Source organism: Pagrus pagrus, assembly GCF_965226575.1.
Source record: "Pagrus pagrus genome assembly, chromosome: 7".
NCBI lineage: Eukaryota > Metazoa > Chordata > Actinopteri > Spariformes > Sparidae > Pagrus > Pagrus pagrus.
The window spans coordinates 28,162,602-28,187,221 of record NC_140191.1 but is presented as its reverse complement, the minus strand read 5'-3'; the positions used below and the strand labels follow the sequence as shown (position 1 = coordinate 28,187,221).

General features: G+C 39.8%; 2 protein-coding genes across 5 annotated transcripts; one reads left to right on the top strand and one right to left on the bottom strand.

Moving 5' to 3' along the window:
* Positions 1–2,035: 2,035 nt before the first annotated feature.
* LOC311259501 (grainyhead-like protein 2 homolog) lies at positions 2,036–16,393 on the bottom strand. Of its 3 annotated transcripts, XM_084356710.1 has the most exons (16): positions 16,320–16,393; positions 15,408–15,478; positions 14,560–14,746; positions 14,012–14,452; positions 13,822–13,883; positions 11,949–12,207; positions 11,674–11,785; positions 10,359–10,453; positions 6,003–6,161; positions 5,809–5,866; positions 5,417–5,556; positions 5,267–5,304; positions 4,912–4,997; positions 4,736–4,821; positions 4,130–4,194; positions 2,036–3,158 (listed from the first exon to the last, which is right to left on the bottom strand). In XM_084356710.1, the coding sequence occupies exons 2-16, from the start codon at positions 15,419–15,421 to the stop codon at positions 3,044–3,046; spliced, it is 1,917 nt and encodes a 638-aa protein (XP_084212836.1). In that variant the 5' UTR covers positions 15,422–15,478; positions 16,320–16,393; the 3' UTR covers positions 2,036–3,043. The 3 variants fall into 3 exon arrangements, with proteins under 3 accessions (XP_084212836.1, XP_084212835.1, XP_084212837.1); XM_084356709.1 differs by lacking the exon at positions 16,320–16,393 and having other exon boundaries at positions 15,408–15,670; XM_084356711.1 differs by lacking the exon at positions 16,320–16,393 and having other exon boundaries at positions 12,051–12,207; positions 15,408–15,670.
* A 184-nt stretch (positions 16,394–16,577) lies between these two features.
* LOC311259575 (zinc finger protein 706) lies at positions 16,578–19,930 on the top strand. 2 transcript variants are annotated; one of them, XM_084356807.1, is made up of 4 exons: positions 16,578–16,716; positions 17,720–17,868; positions 18,295–18,409; positions 18,539–19,930. In XM_084356807.1, exons 2-3 carry the CDS (start codon positions 17,734–17,736, stop codon positions 18,388–18,390), a joined length of 231 nt encoding a protein of 76 aa, XP_084212933.1. In that variant the 5' UTR covers positions 16,578–16,716; positions 17,720–17,733; the 3' UTR covers positions 18,391–18,409; positions 18,539–19,930. The 2 variants fall into 2 exon arrangements, with proteins under 2 accessions (XP_084212933.1, XP_084212932.1); XM_084356806.1 differs by having other exon boundaries at positions 18,295–19,930.
* The last annotated feature ends 4,690 nt before the right edge of the window (positions 19,931–24,620 follow it).

Sequence of the window (24,620 nt, the reverse complement as noted above, 5' to 3'; positions counted from 1 at the left end):
CCAGCTGTATGTCAAATGCAGGCTTTGTCAGTTCAGCTTGCTATAATGAGCTCACTGTGACCTGTCAGACTGAGCTGCAGTCTGCGTAAAGTGCTTTGATGCTTGATTACAGAAAGGAACACGGTGAAATAACACATTGGAAAGCTGAAAATTGATGAAGCTAAAATGTCTTCATCTTTACCTTTTTCTTAAAGTGACAGGACCTATAAACTGTCAAGATGTCACCCCAAACCGTATCATTCAGATCTTCTTCTCTTTTAACCACTAACTGCAAAACTAAGACTCCATTCAACACAAATTGGTATGAAGAGTTAATAAATCATTTGATAGTTCTTAATACATTGGTTTTGGTATGTATAATGCATTTAAGAAATAGTCTTTAACTTCAACCTGTGAATAATAAAAATCTTAATAAAAATGGACTTACAGGCTTTGCAAGTGTTGTAAAATAAGGTCTACAATTATGTCTGCCGACTCAATCAGCCAATAGCAGGAATCCAGAAGTGATGTGTCAGAGCTGTATCACCACAGCTTCATGCATAGCTTTTCATGATTAGACTGGACTACCTGGTTCCAGTGCTTGAATGCGTCAGTATATCTAATATACACGATTAAAACATATGTTCTACCTACAACTTTGTTGATAATATAATACCTTCATTAATATAAATCTCGAGAGATACTCTTCTGTGTAGGTCCTGTAAAATGTTTATATGTGCATTAATACCTTTGTTTACAATTTAGTCAAAATGCAACACAGGCTTTAACCTTAAAATGAAGCATTTACATTTACAGTTTACCAGCAAGTTTATATATTTAGAATTATTTTCATTTGTCATGTCCATATTTTGTAATCTCTTTCAAAATGCACCAGAGTTTAGAAAGCTCAGTTAATTAAATATGTTGCACATTGACATAGATGTAGTTAATGTCAACAGTGGGATCATTAAAATGTGATCATGATTGTATTCATGCTGTAGGAGTGTGAGTATATGTTTATTTTTATAGGGACAGTGCACAATTAAAAGTAATTGCACCAGTGCTTGCTTGTAGCTAATTTGTGTATGTTGTCCCTGGGAGCTGACAGCAAATTTGAAACTAAGGACCATTTCTGCAGTGCCAATTCTTAATTCCAAAAATAAGAGCAAAATTGTATCATTCTCAGTATTTTTAGGCAAATAAGACTTACTCAGAGTAGCTTCACACACACCAGCCTACATGTGAACCATAAATAGGATTTGCCTGTATGAAAGCTTACCTTATGGAAAAGGGCTTCAAAGGTCTGAATTGAAATCAGAATATTAATAACTTAGTAAGTATCCATTAATTGAGAAAAAAGTAAAAAGTAGCAAAAGCCATACTTGCGTAAAAGTAAAGATACTGTGTTAAAATATTACTTTGGTAAAAGTTGAAGTCACCCATACGAACAGTACTTGACTAAAAGCCTTAAAGTATCCGATATTAAATTTACTTAAATATCATATAAGTAATCTGCCAGCAATACATGTACTTATAAATGTACAAGTAAAAGTAAATTATATATATATTGACATGTATTTATATACTGTATATGGGCCGACCAATTATTGGCCCGGCTAATGATCAGATCTGATATTCAACATTCTTATGATCACCTCAATTGTTTGTTTTTTTTCAATTGCCAATAAATAAATCAATAAAAAAAATTAAATGTAGTGGAGTGGAAGTATGAAGTCACAGAAAATGGAAATACTCAAGTAAACTACAAGTACCTCAAAAGTACACATCACCTTTTTGGTAAATCACCTTTTAGTTCCAAAATAGAATGGATAACAACAGGGATTTTTCATAACCTGGCACCAGAAAAAATAATCTTTTAATGGCTTATAACAGATATATATAAAGTGCCTAGCATTGATTTATTAACTATTAATAAAGCTTTTATAAAAGGTGGCTTATTAGAAAGTGGTACTGGCAATGTTAAGTTAACAAAACAAACTTTAAAAACAACTGCAAATAAAACTGCTGTTAGAAGTAAAACAACGGAAGACAGAAGTACCTCCATATAAAACTATATTTATTGACTCATTTAAAAGACTGTACATCGTGGTGCATGACAGAAATTAAGGATAAGGAAGCGGTCAGTGAACTAGGTGTAAACACAAGCAGCGAGTAGGAACGGAGCAGTTAGGCTCTTAAGCTCTGATGGTTTGCAGCGGCCTCAGAAAACGACTGTGTAAATGGATGGACTGGTTGGCTCTCACTGATGTCATAAATACTAATGACTGCGGTCTCTTCAGTAAGAGGAGATGCTATAAACACATGCACAGAGGAAGCAAAAACAGTTTAACAGCATCCTGGGGACTCGTAGTCCTGTTCCATAATGGTGCCTCATGTAATTATAGCATGTGTTATTTCACTGGGACTGATTGCAAACATTGTGTACATAATGACAACATGACCAAACATATTAGAAGAAAGATTAGATTAAGGTCACTTTGACTTAAAATTATGAAAACAATTTAAGACACATCTAAAAATAATTATATACATAACACACCATTACCTTGAACTGATGAGTACCAACAAAAGTGGTTGCATAGACTTATTTTGAATCGAGGGCCTTTCGAGGAGGAAGTTCACAGCAGTCCCTGCGGTTTATCCAATAAAACTACTGTATACTGTCTTCTGCCTGTGAAACCACAGCAAGCTGGCTGGATGCTTTGTGGTGGCTTGGATAAATACCTCTCTTCTGGTCCAACAAGTATTAAGAAGTGAATTTATAGACTTTTCATAGGTTGAAAAAAGGTATTAAACATATTCCCAACTTAGCCACAAATCCGGGCACTTCCAAGAGTTGTCTAATAAACAGGTACTGTAGCAGGTGAGGTTTGGTCAGTGCAACAAACCCTTGAGACTCCTTTGTTGCCTTCCTCAAGGGACACATTTCACACCGTCATCTAATACTGTGAGCAACATTCACAATTTCTATGGTTGGCACAGCTGAAGCTTCATCCACCAGTGATCACATCTATCTAACAGTCACTGCTGCAGCAAACAACCATCAGATCTCTGACAGAGTGACACGCAGGGAGTCCGCTGAGCTCTCCATAGCCAGGATGAAGGTGTCCTCGTTGGAGTATTGCTGGACGATGTTGTCGTCCATGTTCACCAGGACCCTGAGGAAGACGAAACAAGGGTGCTCTGTTTAATTTAAGGCAAATGCATTCATTGTCCCCAGAGGATGGATCAGTCTGATGCTGATCTTTTTTGGCTTAAAGTGAAATGTCTCAAAAATTTCTGGATGAATTGCCATTCAATTTTGTACAAATATTCATGGTTCCCAAATATATCCTACTGGCTAATTTTCCATCAGTTGGCTTTGTGAGGTTATTGGTAATTTAAGGTAAAGTGTATCATGAACTGGTCGACCATGGAACTAGTCTGAAACTACATTCAGACGTTCATGTCCCCTTTCAGGATGATTTGAAATACATAAAACATTACCCTTCCATCTACTTTGGTTTATGACCAAATACCTTTACCTGCAAAACATCAGTAAGCATTTAGCTGAGTACAGCCTCACAGAGAGGTGACCACGACTGAAGACTCTCAGGACTCATTCAGACCAAACGCTGCAGGGGTGTGGAACACAGCCGAAAGTTGAAACAGAATCAACTTTGGAGAAATGCAACCCGACTTCACATTGCGGTGTGCCAATCAAGTAAGACAGCGATCAGCAAAAATGACCAAAACAGAATGGAGTATAATGTATGTGTATTCACTCAATTTGGTTTTGTACACCAATTTAAAACACACCATAATGATATGGCTCATATCCTGGTTGTTTATTATTATTATAATAATAACAATCTGTTGATGTGGACAAACAATCACTGGTAGAAGCAGCATGCTATGGCACAACATAGCAGCTTCTCCTATATTGGTTAATGGCAGCTGGCAAACTGTTTGAGGTGCAATACCCCCCCCCCCTTGGGATCTTTAAGGAAGATTAAAGTTCACAAAATTGCGTCACACCGAAATGAAATGACACTCACGCACTGCAACACAACCCTGCAGATTATTGCCGCAACACCTCATCTGGTCTGAGTGAGGCCTTTGTCTTGTTTCAGAAGTTTGACCCACTTACCCTTTCTTGCTTTTTTGGTAAACTTTGGCCATCTTGTCAACAGGCACTGCATACTTCTCTGAGATCTGTGAAACACAATGAAGAAACAGCACATTAAGAACATTTTGAAAGACACTGAGGCCCAGTTATGTGTCACCGTTTTTTAAAAGAATTGTATTAAAAAGGTGCAATATCTAAGAAGTTGTTTTAAAAATCAAAGGAATAACTAAAATCATCAACAGAATGGGAAGAAATAAGAGATTTGACATCAAGTCAAAGACATCTGTACATTGTGTTGCAGAGACATCTACTTCAGTTAGCATGCTAACCAGCTAGTCCTGACCTGTCTTGTCTTGTAATACCACTCTGAGCTCACAGCTGGGACCGCTAACTGCCGCTAACTGTGGATGCCATAGATCAGTTAGCCATGCAGCTAGCGGTCACTCCGGTGATATGCTGCCCCCTATTTGTTTGCAATATGAATTCAAGAGCTGGACAATTCTTACATATTGCACCTTTACAGACCTAGGGTTGACTAATCCTGTTAAGCACAATGGATGCAATGTGTGTTTGTCTTCTTATTATTTCAGCCAGAGGCACTTAAAACAACACGTCACTAATACTTACCGCCTCCATCAAAGCTTTGAGGGTTGGGGTTTGCAGCATTAAGGCATCAAACACTTCATCACACTCCTTCCTCACATACAGCAGAACTGATGAGGCATGGAATGAAGAAAATAAATAATTCAGTCAAATAATAATAAGGTCGATGATGAAAAACTGAAAAGGTGATATTTACAAACCTCTCCTATCCACTTTGGATTTCTTGGGCTGCGGTGGACCGACATCTTCCTCAGCCGCACATGACATCCTTCTCACTAGAACACTCCTGAGACACACACACACACACACACACACACACACACACACACACACACGATCATCACCGTCAGTGTCATCGCCATAGTCATCATCATTTAAAAAGAAATATTACTGGATCTGATGTTGACAGAGGTCGATAATTCCAAATCCATCTTGGATTACTAAACCTCTTATTCAAATTAACTGTTACACAGGTACACATGGTGCAGTGAGCACAGTGGACACATGAAAGTTTAGCGCAAACCAGAACTGTGAAGGTAAGAGTATGATACTCACCCATCCTTTTTGACCTCCTCGGTGTTGAAAGCAAACACCTGCAAGTATAGTAAAAAAAAAAAAAAGAAGCAACATGAGGCACAAGGAAAGACTGTACAATGACTGGACAAGACATTCCCTGTGTGTTTGAGACAGTAAGTGGTCCCTCACCTGCCCTGCTCTCTGTAGGTTTCCAAAGTGGACGTCAGGGATGAAGAGGACAGGCTGGGAGTCCAGGTCTAGCAAGCTTTTGAGCAGCGTGTTTTCAGCCCTCTTAATGGGAGAGGTCGGCCCCGAGCTGCCATGTTTCCCTAGTCCAGACAGAGTGTGAACTCAGCATCAGTTGCCTGGCAACCACTCCCAAGTACAGATTTGATAAGGTTTGATTACATTTGCTCGACTTCTGCTGTGCTCTTCTATTCAATTTTTCAGTTTCCTGAAAAGCACTTTGTAACCTTTTATTAAGTAGATTTCAAATCAAGCTCACCGACTATTTCTGAACATAAAATTATAAGTTATAAATATCGTTAATTCCATTATTTAGCAAAAAAGAATATTTTTACCTTTCATCCTCTTCCTGAGCTGCTTCTTCTCCTCATCACGAAGCTTCCTCTCAGCGCCCTGCAAAACACACAAGGGGCTGACTACACAGAAAAGGCAGAATAAAAGACAGTAACAGAAAAAAAGTCATTCATCCAAGTCCAAATTATTTGTTGACCAGACCAGGCAGGGGCCTGCCCGATGAGGCCATTTTTACCTTATCGCAGAAGACCTTGATCTGAGTGAAGGCCCTGTGAATGGGCCTGCTGCTGCAGCTGTTGTAGCTGTAAGTGTCGATCTGGATTATCAGAGGCATCCCCTTCACACCCTTCTGCGAGGAGAAGTCTGTGCTCAGACAGTTCACAGAGATAAAGACCTAAAAACAAAAAACAAAAAATAAGATGCGGCCCATTTCTGGAGGTTTATGATTTAAGGGCCCAGACACACCAGACCATCATCCATGAGCTGGTAGCTATGATGGCTAAAAGTTGGCTCACCTTATGTCACCTGTGTGATGGCCAAAAAGCTGCACTTGAACACACCACAAAGACTACTGCCGGCAGCTAGCTGCGTGACAAGAGATACCTCCTCATACCACCAGGTAGCAGTAACTTGTATTCATCATTCAAAAATGGAAATAGGAAAACAGAGCACTGCCGATGTACAAATCGCCAAAAGCTAGTGTCAACCGAGTAAGGTACACAAAAGACCAAAACACATTATCGACAGCAGAGGGACTTAAAGCGTAAAGTTGATAATAAAAGGTATTACTGATGTACTTATTTTAAATGTGTGGAACCTGCTATTTACCTGTCATCAGCTCAGTTAGGTTTATAGCCAGTTTGGTTCAGATGAAGAGTGAAATCGAATGGAGATCTTCGTTCCCTAGTGATTCTCCACCTGACTCATAAATGGTGCAGTGATGAGTGAGACGGGCATGAGTCACAGCAGCAGCAGCAGCAGTTCACAGGCTAAAGGCATGTATCTCACCACCTCTCAACGCTCCTTATGTTAAATGTCTTATATGCTGAGAAATAAGCACCCAATCCACAACCAAACACTTATGAAATATATAATGTGTGTTTTGCGTGCTGAAATACTGAATTACTGGTTGTTTACTATCACTCCAGACCTCACTGTGCCAAAGCTTCTAGAAATGCAAGGCCTTGCTCCAAAACCACTAAATAATGTAGTATTGCAGTGCTGCTGATCTGCTGAATCTTTTAAGAGCTTGCAAGAGGAAAACAGAATTCACAAAATCTTTCCCTGATCACTGTACACTATGACCATTTCAAACAAAGTCAACAATACTCTGGTTATCTTGAGACGCGGTTACATGACCGAACAGATTCCCATGATTAATGGTGATAGTTGTTTAACGCCAAAGCATCTAAACCAATACAAACGGACGCATTTTCCAGTTAAACAGGACTGACAAGCCCGACTAACGGTAGATATTTGTCACCGCAGCCCGACAGCAGTTTTCCCAGTATGCATCAGCAGCATCGTGCCTGAACCTGCAGAGGTGACTGCTGATTGCCGAAAAAGCCCGGAGCACAAATGAGCCTCCTACACACCTCCACGGATCACACTTCCCCAGACCCGAGCCATTTAAATTTCTCCAGAAGCACTGGATGTGTTGCGGCTAGCATCTGTGTGTGTTTGTGTGCGTGTAGGAGGTTTGTTGTGTTTTGCCTTTACTGGATGTGTGAGCATTCAAATACCTTCCTAAAAAGAAAAGAAGTTCATGAGGGCACTGGTAAGTGGCTATTCAGTGCCAGCCGCTCAACCAGGCGCAAACAAACAAACCCAACATGAAAACAGAGTCATGCTGCAGGAAGCAACTCATCTCCCCTCCGACACATTTCACACTAGTCCTCATTACTCCAGGATGATGACTTTTTTTTGGCATGGCTCTGCTTGTTGCCAGGCGACAAAGGAAAACGGATCATTTGCACAAAAATATCAATTGTGTATGTAAGCCCCATCGGAGCCCAACTGGACAGCCAATTATATCTGAGAACCAAAATTTCTAGGTAGCACAACAGAGGGAGAGGGAGAGTGAGAGCGAGAGAGAGCAGCAGTGACGTGTAAGCCCACCTATTTCCTCCCAACAACAGAGGTGTTCTCGCTCAACCTCCTCCACCTTATTTCCAGGCAGCTCTGGTCGTGTGGAGGCTTCTGAGGGCGAATGCACGGAAAGAGTGCAGCAGCGAGGCCGATAATGGTCATCTGGTTTGCTTCAGACAGCACAGCCACACATTCACGGTCAACAAAATCTGTCAACCTGCTCACCACCAAACACTCACTACTCTGATTATAAATCAATACTCAGGGGAATGTTTCTTTCACCCTTTAGCTTAGGAGAAATACAGGGCTTTTTCAAATGAGGCTCCACAAGCGTGACCAGAAGAGAGTTAAGACGATGACGATGGTAAGTCAGGTAAAGTTTAGCATTCCCCTAAACAACTTTTCAATTTTGGGGCGAACTTATCCTTTAATATTCCAATATTCGGGAGGATTTTAAACATATCATAATATAGAAAATGTGGGAAGATCACGTATAAAACAAGTTAATTGATGTCCATTGTTAGATATTACATCAGTAAAACATTTAACATACTTTAAACAACAAGTCTAAGGGTCTGTATGAAATTTATTTGGTGGGAGGGGTGAGTTTTGTATTTTTTTAAATATTTACGAATGTGCTCTGCTGTCTCTGTATCAAAACTCCCACCACATTCACAAGCTAACGGGATCAATATGTCTGCTGGAGACAGCTCCCCTCCTCACCACAATCATTTTCATACAGCCTCTAAACATCTACAGCCATGTTAACTCCTCTGTAAGGCTGTAATTAGGCACTGTAGTGCTTTGAGTGAAATGCTAATGGCAGCAGGATAATATGATCACAATGAAAATCTGACAATCTGATCAAATGTAACCGTATTTACCATTTTAGTTTTGTGCATTAGCATAAGCATACTAATTTGCCAATTAGTACTAAACACAAAGTACAGCTGAGGCTGATGGGAATGTCCTTAGTTTTGCAGGTTGCAGGTTGATCTGGGTCACAATTAGATTTTGACCTGATTGTGGTGCTAGACACACACACACCCAAGCATCACAGCCACTGATGACATGGATTTCATCATAGAGTTACTAAAATTCATTCTATGGGGAACTTCAATGCCTATACCAAAGTTTATGGCAATCCATCCAATTGTCGTCAAGACATTTCACTAGGAACCAAAAATGTTGACCTATGATATCGATATTGAAATGTTTCACTCTCTAAATGTTTCGCTCTCTAATATCAGTATCAGCATTGACCCCAAAAACGAGTCAGATTCAGGCTCTAATGTGGACGTTCACCAGGCACAGACGTTTTAACAAAAACATGTTATGAACTTCACCCAATTTTGGCAATTTTAAGACAGGATCCCTCCACCTCTCCTGCATCAGTTTTGTCTCTCATGAATTCCGCAGACATCTTAAACTCTGGACTAACTAACTTTGATATTAAACGCAGAAAGCTGTATCAATTAGAATTCTAAAGGTGGAGCATGTAGACGTACGTATCCAACTACCGATGATGACAACTGAAGGAATGTCAGTCGAAGGAAAGTAGCACTGGAAAAATGCCACTTCAAAAATGAATTATAAAAAAAATAATGAATATGAAGTGTTTCTTGCTTGTAGTAGGAAAAAAATCTGCTAATGGAACAATCAAAAAGTGTCCTACATCCCACTTAAATGCCAATTTCTCGGCAAATGTGTCTTATATTAAGTGTAATGACATTTTTTGTCTAAAAATTACACAAATATACCTGATAACATTTTGAGTTTTTGTTTTGAGTTTACATTATTATGGTCAGGTGTACAGTATCAGCTTGAAGCTGTATTATCATACCACCACCTGAACACACCTAAAAGCGTTACAGTGAAGGTTTATCCCAAACAGTAAATGTTTACCCACAAACCCATGAAGCTCTCTAACAATGGGTCTGTTTGTGGAGTTTTAATTAAAGCTGAACGGGAGCCACAGCCCCACCTACTGAGTCCAAAACACCCTGAGGGTGGGCAGACACTGTGTGTGTGGATGTGAATGTGTTTACACATTGTTTGCAAGTCGTCTTTATCCAACTGCCAACCTTTACAAAGGTGAAATCTGAGTGTCCTTCAAGGTCTGTTGCCAAATGCCTGGCGTGTCTGCGATCCAAAATCATGACCCAACACATAACAACAGAAAGGGGATGTGGGACAATGGGGCTGGGGGTGGATGGAGGAGCCTGCCATATGGCTCCACCAACTATTCTGATACCCTGAGGTGTTAACAGTCCGTAAACAGTTGAATACAGACCGAGAGCCTCTACTGCTGAGGAGTCCTCAGGACAAACTGCTGTGGTTTCATTGAGCAATCCCTCCCACAAGTGGCTACAAGTTTTATACTAACAAAAAGAAAAATATGATAAATCCTAATTATTATCTGCCTTACTCAATGAGAACGTGAAGGCAAGAGAATAAATACTGACCAGTTTTACGTGTTGATCATTTTTTTCAGCTTTTTTACCTTTGCTTCCTCACTGACATCCCATGTGAAAGAGACAGCGTTGTAGGCAATTTCCTCCACGTTCCCGATCGTGCTGAAGCTCTCCTTGTAGTCAGCTGCATGTAAAGTCAAGATAAGAGAACATCGTTTCAGTGGGTGTCAGACGCTGAGGTTTGGAGTCAGCCCTAATTCAAATGTTTCAGGATACTTTCAAGGATTAAACCTAAAAGAACTCAATTTCCAAGAAATAAGCGCCTGTGACTGATATATTACTTTATATTACATTAACAGATTAATCAATTCTTATGCACCATTGTATAATTTGGATTTCATTCTTGTAGCTGGTCATGGTAGAACTAGATTAAACTACTTTATATACTTTTCGGTAGTTTAGTCCAGTGGTTCCACCTGGACATCAGGCCGCTTCAAAGGGTCACAAGATAATCTGTGTCTATTGGTATGGTATGTTTTTTTTACTGTTTCTTTTAAAGCTGTCAGATAAATGTAGTGGAGTTCAAAAGTTCATTTTTAGTGGAGTAGTATGTGTGTGTGTGTGTGTGTGTGTGTGTGTGTGTGTGTGTACATCTAAAGTAACAAAATGGAAATACTCAAGTCCAACTTTTGATCTAGTATTTTACTTAAGTACAGTACATGAGTTAATGTACTTACTTTCCACTATCTGTTTACACACATTTTCTGTGTTTTTTGTACTTACAGTAACACCATAATCTGGCATTTTTTTCACCCTTGAAATAATTTTGCCAACAAATCAAGTTCCAAATAAATAAAAATTCCCATTACTACTTCCTAAAACACTCACTTCTGCTAGCACAGGCTATTTTTTACCCACCAACTTAGGTTTAAGATTTTACCATGGTACTGGCATCAACTTGCCACTGACAAAACCCGTGTTTGAGATCTCTTCTTCATTCCAATGAGTTTTCAACCACAGGCTGAGGCCTGTTCCTTGCTGATCATTCAGGATATGGCCTCAGTCCAGGCCCCCACCCATTTCTCCTCTTAACGTCTATGCAAATGAAAAGTCATTGGCTGTTTCTTCACAGTAGTCCTGTGAGAATCTAGGATCGACAGTTATTCAAATTGAGTCAGGTTTCACCTCAGGATATGTGACGGGATTCTCCTGGAGGCTTCTGTAGGTTTGCCACCTGCTTACTCTTTTTACCTCACGTTTTTGTGGAGCTTAGGTGTCAAAAGTGTGATATTCAATACTGAAGTGTGTGCACGTGCCATGTTTGTATCTTGGCCTATTCCCCATCTGTTCTACTTGTAAACCCCATCAGCCTTGTCAGCGGGAAGGAGAACAATATCATCATACCAATGTCCAGGACTCTCTGTTTGGCAGTGTGCTGGCGGGAGTGCCAGTATTTCCAATTCTTCAGCTGCTCGTCCCTGCACTTTTCTTCCCCAAAGACAACCATGATAACACTCTGAAGCAAAGACACATAAAATATATTATAGTATTATCAGGCTAAAACGGAAAGAAAACCGATCAAAAACAAATACTACAACAACACCCAATATCAAGCTAACAGTAAAACCCTCAACATCTACTCTATACTTCCTCTCCGTTTACTATCTTCCCTCCCTCACCTGTACAATACTGTCCCGCTGCAGTTCAGAGCCTCCCATGGTGCATTGCTCACTATTGGACGGGCTCCCATCAGGCCTGTGTGATGGCGTCTGTCCACTCACCCGCACTTTGCCCCTGGGCTGACATAGGGACGATGTGAAACCGGCCTTGGACAATGTCAAAGCGTAGAACTGTCCCCGGTTCAGGTACGCCATGGGTCCTTCTCCCTGCCGCGGCCGCAGAGACATGCTGGCCTCCAGAGAGTAGTGGAAACTGTCACTGTAAGTACAGAAGCATGTGTAGGATATGGCTGAGTATCTCTTCAAATAACAGAATAGTCCTAATGTAGATTAAACTGAAGTCTAGTTTTTATGATGACACTTGATGCATGCATGTTTCAGCTGCGACTCTGAAGTCCTTGGATGCTGTGACCTTGGGTGGGTGACCCTGTCTCTCTTTAAGGCTTGACAGACACTGGGTTTTATTCATTTATGGGCCCTTGCTGGTTTTTTACCCCCTTACATTACTTCGGTGCGGCCGTTTAATGTGGATCCTTACGGAACACACTCAAATGATAGGATTGTACTTCAGGTGCCAGCTGGTTTTTGGAGCTCTGTAAATCCAGTTTTTCTCATTGTGCAACTGCAACCTGGAATAACATGCAGAACAAGGGTTATTTCAGTTTTATCCTCAGGGCAATTCAAATTCTTAATTCAATCTTGTTTAACTTCGAGCTGTTCTTCTTTTAGTTCATTAATTCACTTCAAATTTCAATTGCTTTATTTATTCTTAATGTTTTATTGTTTACTAATTAGGCTTATTATTATTGTCGGCATCTTTAATCTACTTTCTAATTTGTCTTTCTTGGTGCCTGGGATTTTTTCCTCAGGACTTTAATCCATTTTGACAAATACTCAATCAAAAACAGTACAAACACAACATATCTAATGTTTTACCTCAAGTTTCGAAAGTTGGGACAGGGGCAACAAAAGACCGGGAAAGCTGTGGAATGCTCCGAAAACACCTGTTTGCAACATTCCACAGGTAAACAGCTTCACTGGTAACAGGTGACAGTATCATGATTGGGTATGAAAGACTCAGTTGCTCACAAGCAAGGATGGGACCAGGTTCACCCTTGTGAAACACATGATTGTAAGAAGGATATATCTACATCGGCTTTTAGCTGATAAGTCTATTTTCATTTTTTACTGTCATCAAATCCCATAAAAAAGATCAAAACAAATATTGAGTTGTTGTTTCTGAGTAAAATTAGTGAATACAAGGCCTGCTCTCTGACGTAGCTACATTTTTGTCCAAAGAAACTACTAAAAACATGAGGGAGCCACACTGTTGCACTGGGTGGCATGTTCCATCCTTAACATGAACACACAGGCTGCATTTTATTTTGACTCAATCCTACATACACCATCTAACTACTATACAGTTAATGCTTGTGCATATGTGTATTAATCCACAGCTTCCACAGCTGTCCCTAGTGAACACTATTTACTCCTGTGACTAATTTTGTGTAAGTTGGCCAGCTATTAATAGTTTGCTGATCACCTTTAAAGCATGTCCTCTTGCCCCAAGGTGCAATTTGCCATAACAATTATCATTATTATTATATTGTGACCCAGGGTGACAGAAAGTTCTTTGAGGATTTTCATCTTCAGTAGGAATGAATGAGCAATGAGAGCCACAAAAAGGCTGAGGAGGTCTAGAGAAGCATTTAGAGTTGGACTTGGTTGGTCTTTTCACAACAACATTTTGAAAGCCTTATCCTTTAACACTTGATAAACACATCAGAACATCATATGCACACATAAAACCACCGTGAATCTCTTAGATTTGTCTCTATTTCATTCTTTTGCTTATCTGTGAATTTTAACTTACTCTGGTGGACCTAGACTGTAGTGGAATTCATCAACGCCTGAAGAGGGACTTCTGTCGTACATCTGTCAAAGAAGAAAAGCAGGAAATTGCCAATACTGGAAAAACAAAATCCCGCAAATGTGATCCTGGTTTAAAAAGCATGAAATAATACCACCGACCCCTCACTACCCCTGTAAATATCAAGCCTCACCTCTCCTTCCACAGCATCATCATATGTGCTGTCAGGAGTGCGCCTCTGTTCATCTTTCAAGTACCCAGCAAGGGGCAAATCATAGTGGCCGTGCTGCTCATAAACCATCCTTATCTGCTCTCTGGGCTCTTCTTGGTAGGCACCTCCGGAGCAGGACACTCTGATGGATGTCTGGCCCTCTGTCTTGACCAGAGAAAGAGCCGCTTCACCTCCACCTTTTCCATCTCCCCCTCTAGCGTCTCCGGCGAGGCAGGTACCTTCGTACTTGGAGCCCTGATGTTCTGTAGAGGAGCTACTGTTTAGGGAGAGGTTGACAGGCATGGATCTCAAAGCCTGAAGATGATGATCGAGCATCTCCAAGCTCCCACAGTTGTCAGGTCCAACAGCAGAGGGGTGTGTAGGTTTAATGCCACTGGAGGTACGTCTCCTCTCTCTGGGAACCTGACAGGGTTAAAGCAAATACAAAATATAAGATCTGAAACAAATCAAACAGGTGAAAATCATCTTATCGTGTCATTATTCTGGCTGTAATGTCACGCTTTCCACACCTTGTAGTAGTCGTACAGAAGTCCCAATGCTGCTGCACTGTCCTCATCTCCGTTGATGCTCATCATGGCCTTAGTGGCAGCAGTCAGTGGGTTCTCCAGGTAATTCCTCCAAGCCTCATCCTCGCTGCTGAACACTCTGCGAGACGGCACCAGCACTTCGTTTGGTACCACCACCACCAGCCGTTTACTGCAAGGATGACAGGAAAAATGGGAAGAAGAGACAATAAGCCATGTTGTTACCGCAAAGCCAATCTGTCATTAACAGAAGCAACGTCTGCCAAGCCACAGAGACTGCCCCAGGCTGTTTCTCACCAAGCTTCAATCTAATCACCCTCTCCATGTGGGGAGTGTTTATCCAAGTTCAATTGTGAGAATAACTGCTTGTATATCACATTTAATCAAATTGCACTGATTCGCTGTAAAAATGTCAAGTTGACTTGAGTTATCTTTTAAATATGTCACTTTTTACAAAGTATTTAGAGAAGCTGGCAGGAAGGGAGGCTGTTTTTAATATTCATAGGTAAGTCAGAAACCTTTATCAATAATTATAGTGCATAGACTGTAAATAAAGGAACACAAAACCAAACTTCAATCAATTACAGTAAGGTTTTCATAATGTAATACACATTAACATTACCAGTATATTAATTTTGGAAATATAAGGCCTTTAATTTGTACTCCCATACTTGATAAAAACTCTTCCTTATAGCAGATACATAAAGAAAACATACAACCGTGCTGCCTATGTGCAAAGAACAAAAAGACTTGAGACATCCCTAGTATTTTAAGCACTTGTAAAAAGTGAAGTACAAAAGGTATTAGACTTAATATGAATGAATTTCTCTTACCTGTCCTGGTCCATGTCGCCTCCAGGACTCTCTCTGACGCTGTCTAGGACTTGCTGGAGAAACTGGACTTTCTAGTTAGTGCAGGTAAGTTCGTGTGGGAGAGAAAACAAGGCGCGCGAGAGGCTGGCTCTATTTAACTTCTCAGTCAATAACAGCCAATGAAATCATCTGGCACTAATGCCTCTGATGTCACATAAATGTTGAGCCTACACTCACTAAATAAAAAATAAAATAAAATGTTTTAAAACCTACATAAGTTGCACGGCCCGGGTTTCTATCCTGTTTGGCGGAAGTTGGTAAATTATGTATTTGGTACTGAAGCATCTAAAAAGGCAGGATAAACAAGGAAACGAAAGCTGCCTCGCTGATTGGTTGGATGTTTCAACACAGGTGGCACAGTCGGTTTCCCATTGGAAGAGAGCGTGACCCGAAATGAAGAGAGGTAGCGGACACGCGGATGTGAAATGTAGATTTGTTCGCCCATTTGTGTATTATTTTATTTAATTTAATTGTTTTATATTTACAGCTGTGTTGTGCTGTGGTGCAAACTTTTTTCATACTTTAAGAAACTGAGCACAAAAAGTAATGAATGACTTTCTTGCTCACTTTCTTACTCCTCGCTCAGTTGACCAACGTTTAAAGGGACACTAGGACATTGCTAGACTTTGTATTTAAAGTGGTTGGTTAATCAGAGGTAATGTTATTCAAAGTTAATATCACAAAAGCTAGTATGCCAGAGATCATATATTAATTTAATCGTGGTTCTACTGTACAGATGTTAGTATACAGTTTGGAGGAAAGAATAGTAACTGGTCTGAGAGAACGTGGCCTTATTGTCGTCTGTACCGTGACACCTTGTGGTCGGCATTTCATTTTGCAACGTGCAGACAGAAAATTGCATCATATACTTACAGCCGGTGGAATTCACTAATGTGTTTGGTTGTGCGCGTTTTTATAAATATTCATGTGTAACGGGCTGCTTTACGTATATAATCTTTGTTACACTCTATGTTGTGGTCTTTTTGTAAATGCCCTTGGATCTTTCTACTGTAGCAAGAGGATGAAACTTATGCTGCCTTTACGTGCTGTCAGAAAATTTCCTACGCTGGTCCATATATATCCTTTGTGAAAGCGGCATTGTCACAAGCACTGACAACACTTGAAGGCAGCACGGTTTACGGTTCGGGCATGCGCATTAGCGCAGTGAGGACAAATTACCAGAGGCGGCGGAAGGTCCAGAGGACTTAACCCAACGTTTCTTGAATTTGATTTTAGTGTCCATCATCAGTAAGACATTTATTTTTCACTGGTAAGTGAACAATTATGAATCTTAACGCCGTCTGTCTGTAAAAAATAACTGTGTTTTGTAGTCTTATGTGTTCCTCCACACTATTCTACCAAGCATCAGCGATAGCAAGCGGCTAACGTTAACACAACGCTTGTCTTTCTTTCTTAGTATGACATTACATTTGTGTTGTGTCTGTGCTATACATGCACTAAAATATGTTTTTGTGTTTCTAGGACGACCGCGTCTAACATTAAAACTATAGTTTGTCCTTTAAAACTGTCGCACAGTGGCTACCTAAAGTTGTCTAACGGGACTGCTAAACCAGTCCTTTTAGTTAGCTATCGGCAGGTAGTTCACCGTATGACAGCAGAATATGTCGAAAGGTGACCTCACTCCTATCACTCCTACCTGTTCTTGAGTGGATGATATTTTAATGTGAAGATTTGGCAAACAGTTGAGTTGTAGACCTATATTAACAAGCGAAAGGGGTACCAGTAACTCCTTTTCAAGATGGACACTGCATTAATGATCGATTACAGTGTATTGATAAAGTATTGGTCCCTCGCCCGTCACTATCAGCCAAAAACAGGTTCATAAAACCATAACACTGACCCAGTTCTAGTATTGTGCGTGTAATAACTTTGGAAATCTGCAGTCACATTTTCTTCGGGGAAATTTCCAAGTTAATTGCCTGATCCCTGTGACCCAAAAAGCTGCAATTAACCTAATTCTAAAAGATGTTCCACAGCCACTGCTGCCTTGCACATCTTGAAGTCTTTTGATTTCATAAGACAGCTGTCTTTTAATTGGTAGCCATCAAGGTTGCTTCATCGGAAGCCTCAGCTGGTGTAACTGCTTTATGTTTCCAGTCAGTGCGTCTCTCAGCCACTCTGTAATTTATATTTTCCTTTACATCCCCTTCTCAGAAGTCATTGTTTGCAGGCTAGGTTTCTCTTTCTCAATTTATGGCTCCTTACCTTCTTCATGATGTTGTGCTGATCAAATCCCCTCATAATTTCTTCAGGTCTAGCATCAGATATGGCCCGTGGGCACCAGAAGTTCCAGTCCCAGCAGAAGAACGCCAAAAAGCAGGCAGACATCAAGAAGAGCAAAGGCCATGACCAGAAGGCAGCAGCTCAGGCTGCTTTAGTATACACGTGCACAGTGTGCCGGGTATGTGCTTAGACGGTAAAAAGAACCTAAAATTATTCTTTGATGAGCTTGGTGTCATATAACCGTGAGGTAAGGATGGAACTCAGTATATTTGGGGGGGGGCAATGCCTTTCAGTACTGAGATACATTAAATTGTTCTCAATAAATAGCCATTTTTGTAAATATGGTAAAAGTATGTAAGCAATGGCTTATGCAACTTTTGACACACACCTTGATGTGAAAGGCCAGATATCAACCTTTTTATGGTGCTATTAATGTACCTGGGCAAGCCCTCATAAAATGACGTCATGTTGCCCAGTATATAGGTAAGATTTGGCTGGATGCCGAATATAGAACTCCCATTTTTATTAGTTTGCTTTTCACATACTGTTTATTTAAATGTAGATTTTCTCATTTTTGTCATTTTTCTTTCCCACAATTTCTCAGACACAAATGCCTGACCCGAAGACCTTTAAGCAGCACTTTGAAAGCAAGCATCCAAAGTCCCCAATGCCCCCGGAGTTGGCTGATGTGGAGGCTTAACAGCGTCACCTTACTTTCAGTAAGACAGTTGGGTCTGATTCAGGACAGGCTCATACATTTAACAATGTTTCAGATAAAATGTCTTCAGAACAACTTCAGTGCTTCATGCTGCTAAATTTGTTAATTGATATATGGGTGTTTTATGTAGGGAGGGACCGACCTGTCTGCCTGCCCACTTGATTGGACTTTCTGCAAAACTACTCTCACTCACCAAAATTTGATCTGGGATCACTACTGAAGGTAGATACACAGCTAGTAGACAGTGACCCTGTTAAGGCTTGTGCTAAAAAATGAAATTTTCTGTCTTTGATTGTATGCAAAACTTCTATCTTATCATTTCGAAATGTTGTGCCCACAAAACCAGCTTGTCCATGGGCTCTACCACCATTACACAATCTCAGGTCTCCCACTGTTTCAGAAAATATGAATTGGCAATAGCTCAGCTAAGCAAAGTTGTCATACTAGGATGATAATTGGAGGTCAACTGCATCCAAATCCAATGTACTGTTTAACCCATTATGGATTTTGTTGAGTAAAACTAATTTGTGATGCACCATGGTTAGGGTCATGATTATAGTTTATTCAGAATGACTTTGGAGTTAATCATTTGCTTGGAAAGACGCTCTTTCAAACCACTAATGTGTTCTTATGAGTAGATTCAGATTTACTTCCAATCTGCACTGATGTTTTTTTCTTTCCTAGATAATGTCAACATTTTTAAGACAAGTCTGTAGTTTTTGGTTCATCTGAAGAATTTTGAACATGCTGTGCTACACGGGTACTGAAACTGTGCATTGCGTTTTCCCCTCAGATTTCCATGAAAGTATCTAGTTCATGTCCACTGTGAAACTTTTTCATGTGCAACTGCACTTTAAATCAACTCATAGCAAACCCTTCCATGATACAATTTCTTCAACTCCTGACTGCATTAAATATTTAATGATTGTTCTCCCTGTAAGAAATGGTCTGTTGAGTGAAGTAGGATGAATATAGAAAGTTTGCACTGGGTGTTGTAATCAATAGTACTGAGCTACTTCTATCCTCCCAGTGTATCATTGTGAAAGGAAGTATGTGGCATAAATCTGTGCACCACCGTAGTATTTGATAATGATTTAGTTCATCACTATTGTATTTTGCAGTGGAAGCTGTCACATACTGTCATCTCAGTGGCATATGTGACAACGATCCCAAGTGCAGTCCCACGTTTTTTAGTGTCATTCTGTCACGATGGTGCAAAAATATTTTGACTCTGAATCTGCATTGAAATTCTGAACTACATTACACTGTAAGTTAGCTTTGGTTCTTATTTTTATATTTGTTTCTGTTCATAGCATGCTAACAGACGAATAATTAATTTATAGAAATTAAATATTTTCAATTCATTTTGACCTGTTGGTCATTAACCACTGACATTGTATCACTGTACTATAGTCTGGACTGACAACCAGCCATGTTTCTACTTTTTTAATGATCATATCTTTGTCCATGCAATGTTATGAATATCCTTTTAATAAAGGTGTTACTTTTATATGAACTGTTACTAAGCTGTTGGGTTGTTTTTTTTATCATTCCATAAGCTTCCACATATTACATACTATATTGTTTAATGTGATGCTAATTAACATCTCACATGGTTAAAACTAATAATTAGTTAGGGATATGGGTGCATATATTTTGCCCAACAGTATATGTTGCTTCAATGGTTTTACTGGCTCAGTGTGTGTAAGGTCACAGACAGGGCAGATGACCTCCAGAGAGGGCCTTGAATGCCAGACACCGTCGGCGCCTGACGGACAGCAACACGTTTGGAGGCGTCAACATGGTCCTAAATCCTAGAGCTGGAGGAGGTGATGCAACAGTGCGGGCCGGAATATCGACGGACAGAAAAACTGATCTGGTGTTTGTCAATAGAACAGTCACGGGTCAGTCATATCTGCAGGACATCATCCTCCAGTGGCGCCAGTACGCCCGAAACTACATGTTCATGGGTTATAACGCACCCCCACATCGTGTCCGTGTGGTCACCACCCATCTCCAGCAGGTCGGTGTCCCTCATGGAATGGCCGGCCATGTCACCTGACCTGAACTCCATACAGCACCTCCGTGCCAGCTGAAGCGTTGTGTGACCTACCACCACGTAAACTCCAGGAAGTCCTAGTTGCTGTCGTTGCAGAGTGGACCGCCATGTGGCCAACCATGTTCGACGTCTAGTACAGTGTGCCTAGAGGAGTATGAGTCAGATATGTCAGGCTGTCATCAATGCATGTGGTGTTAATACCCGTTTTTGACTGTGGTAATGATCAAGTGTGGGGTGTGTCAGTAATGAGTTGGAGACTGGATGCAAAAGTCAAATGAAACATGTCACATTATTGTTGGGGACCAAAATATTCACAAAATAAAAAGTCAGATATGACAATCAAGTGAAACACTAAAATATCCCTTATTAGTTTTGAGTAGTGTATAATCACTATCATACTACGGTGAGCACTCATGCCATGGCACCATCTACAAAATGTGTCATGAAGGTGGATTTTATTCCTCATCTACCTCTGTTCTTCAGTCCTTTCAGTTAGTGCTCTAGGCCGATACAGTTAGCCTCAATTACATTACAGTTTTATTAGCTTGCTAGTTTGTACCCCAGTGTGACAACAAGACCCCTCTTAGCACTTGATCATCCACACGGTTTATGACCAAATCAGTTCTATATTTAAGAGAGAGAAATGTGGCATGAAGCTAATAATGAATCACAGTGTTGGTGGAAAGTTACAAGAACTGACACACTAATAATGTTGGTTTATTATTAGTCACACTCTTGATCTATTAATTCCTTGTTTGTTGCTTAGAACATGTGTTTCCAGTGATATGCAATCCAATAAACACAAATACAATCACATAGATACCCATACATTATATGAACATACATGCCTAGCCTACATATTCAAATAAGCATATAAAAGAAGATAAAGCAATATATAAACAGCACTGCTGAAGAGTTTATACTTAGTTATATTTGTGGTGGAAAAGTATTCAGATCCTTTACTTTTTCAACAGCTGAAGGATCCTTCAGTTTGTTACAAACATTCAAAACACTATAAGTCACAATTGGACCAATAAAGTCACACTATTGACTGAAATCAGACAAAATAAATATATAGGCTGCTTCATCTCGTTCAATAACCTGATGGAGGTCTTTGTACCGAAACGTTATTTAATTTTTCCTGGTTGCAAGTGAAGTGGACTGTGTGAGGAAGTTCTTTGTCATGATTTTGTTCATCCTTGGTCTTCTCCTAAGCACCTGTGTATCCACAGGTGTGCAAAGGTTTTGCTCTCCGAAATATTCAAAATCACATATTTAGAGATACATGATTTTCACTGGACACGAAGGAAATGATAATGTGTAATCTGAAAAGTACCTAAAGCTGTCAGATAAACATAGCTGAGTAAAAAGTACAATATCTGCCTCTGGGATGTATGATGGGGTAGAAGTATAAAGTTACATTAAATGCAATCACTCAAGAAAAGTATGAGGAAGGCTACCTCATATTTGAATTTAAGAGCAGTACTAAAGTAAATATACTTAGTTACATTATGTAGTTAAACTGACCTGACCTACAGAAATTGTAATTGTATTTACACTTTTACACTTGTAAAGTGTGTAACAGATGTACCCAGATGCAAGCGGGGGAAACCCTGTACACACAAAGCTCTACTACTACTACTACTGCAAATGCGTGTACTAAAATAACAATGTGGTACTATTGTAATACAAGGATTAAGTTTAATAACCCCTGTAGCACTCTCCTAAACCTGGATTAAGATTGTAAAGTGATTCAAGATCAAGACAAAGGTAACATAAGAAAAAAGTTACATAAGAGAGCAGTGGAAGAAAGGACAAGGTTATTTTAGTTAAACTGGCTGTATCTTAATAATCTGTTGATGTCCCTATTTAGTGACTGAGGATGACCTGAAAAACAAGATGGTGCATCTATCCTTAAAACTGCTGTAAGTGATATATTATTTATTTTTAAATATGTGTTAAAAGCTCTATATTCCAACAGTAATCACTGTTATAGTGTGCTCAGTAAGTAACCCACACCTCTTAGAAGTAAAGGAGCCTCAAGGAACCTTTTGGGGTTCCTCTACATTGCTGCTGTGGAGGAACCTTTTCAGTAGCAGAGAGGTTCTTCAAGGATCCACTTTGTAAAGTTTGGGGTTCAATTTTGAACATGTTAAATTTATTATTATTATTATTATTATCTTGAAATGTTTTCTCTGAAACATTTTATCCAACCACAAAATAGTAATTTACGATACATACAAAACAAAAAGAATACAACAAGTTTATATAGAGAATATTACAATTACAAAACAGAAATCACATACATGAATACAAATCACAAATCAGGTAAGTAAATATGATATACAGTATAAAAAAAGAGGCATTCATAAACATTTTTTTTTTCACAAATAGTTTAAGTAAAGACTGTATATAAATCAATACCAGACAAAACTGAATGTAAGTTGAGTTATTAAGTTGATACTAAGCAGGAACTGAAATGTAGTGTAGTTATCAAATGAATGTAGTGGAAAGTACAGTAGCTACCTCTGAATTGTGGGTTAGGGTTAGGGAGTAGAGTATAAGATAAAGTAGCATAAAATGGAAATACTGAAACATAAGTATCCCGAAACTTTAAATAAGTACAATACTTGGCTAATGTAGGCTACAAGTATAGCCCAATTATCAAAAACTTTAATTTGATAAAAACTGAACAGATCAACACAAATGCAAGTTATTTGATGCTTAGGCAAAGGACAATAACATGGAAGTATGTCTGTGTGTGAGAGAGGGGTTCAGAGATAGATGTAGGAGTCCTGAAGACAGTGGGAAAAATCTTTTTCTTTGGATGCATTTGATGTGGACGAGTGTTTCTGACCCTTATTGGTGCTGACTGTTAAAAACAAAATAAACAGACATGGCACTATGGGGATGTCATCCACCTGAGGACCTCCAAGAAGGGGTTTCCTGCAAATACATAGAAAGGCGTTGGGACCTCTGGATTCTAGGACAGAACAACAATAAACAACAAAAACATTTTAAATATGATGTTACCAGGACAGGCCAAATGACAGGGGGTGTAACAATACCAAAAACTCACCGAACGATATCATCACGATAGTCCACTGTACCATATTTTGTAACGATTGCTAACTGCAAAATGGACAGGAAGTTAGCTAATACAACACAAAAGCTCAGAGCAGCTTTTAAAGGATTACTCAAGTGATTTAGTATAGCACTTCCAATAAGTTTGGGGACTCATAAAAGATAGATTTAAAACAGAATGGTACACATTGAAGCAACAGAGGACAAAATAGTGTTTTTCCCACTGCACCAGGCTAAGGTAGCTGTTAGCCAGCCAGGCTACGAAATCAATCACACTGGCACAATCCTGGCACATTCCAAAGTGGGCTAACCCCAGCTATAGCCAAGGGGTTCTTGGCCCTGTTCTGGAGCAGGGTTAGCCCCTAGCTCGTGGGGTTGTCCCCTGAATCAACTAAACATAGAGCCAAAATGTGCCCATGTGAAACAGATAAAGTAAACACACATTCTAGAATGTTACCATTATGTGTGCTCCCACAGAAATTTAACCCAGGGCTAGTAGAAGTGCAGTGTGACTTCTTTAGCCCAGGGCAATCTGTGTTTCCCAGGGTCAACTCTTAGCCTAGTGCTCAGTATAGCCCTGGGCTAAGATGTGTGTGATAAGCACTAATATCCTAACTTTTAGTCCCTAGATTGGGTCAAATTATGGCTCTTTATTAGAGCCTCTGTGCCAGGTCGTCGCCCTTTCCTTTTAAAGTCTTCACCTCCAGTTTGTAAACCAACGCCCCTGTAAATTTTGGATTAAATAACAGACAAGCAATCACACGGGCACACAAATACCTGACAGATTGTTGTAATTATCTAAGAGTGGTAACGATATGATGGTGTGGTATGTGATGGATCATTATGAGGTGAGTAACTGGAGCTGGGTGGGATATTGCCTTGACTTATGAAGAGACTGATCCATTAATGTACAACAGTTTGTCCTTTGTTGACTCAATCCATGACGTGGTCACAGACATTATCTAAACATGTAAAAGTGTTCCAATAATGTCTGTGTGGCTCTCGCAGACTTGAGTATGACATAAAAATGTTTTTAATTAAAAGTATTTACAGACAATCAACTTAACTA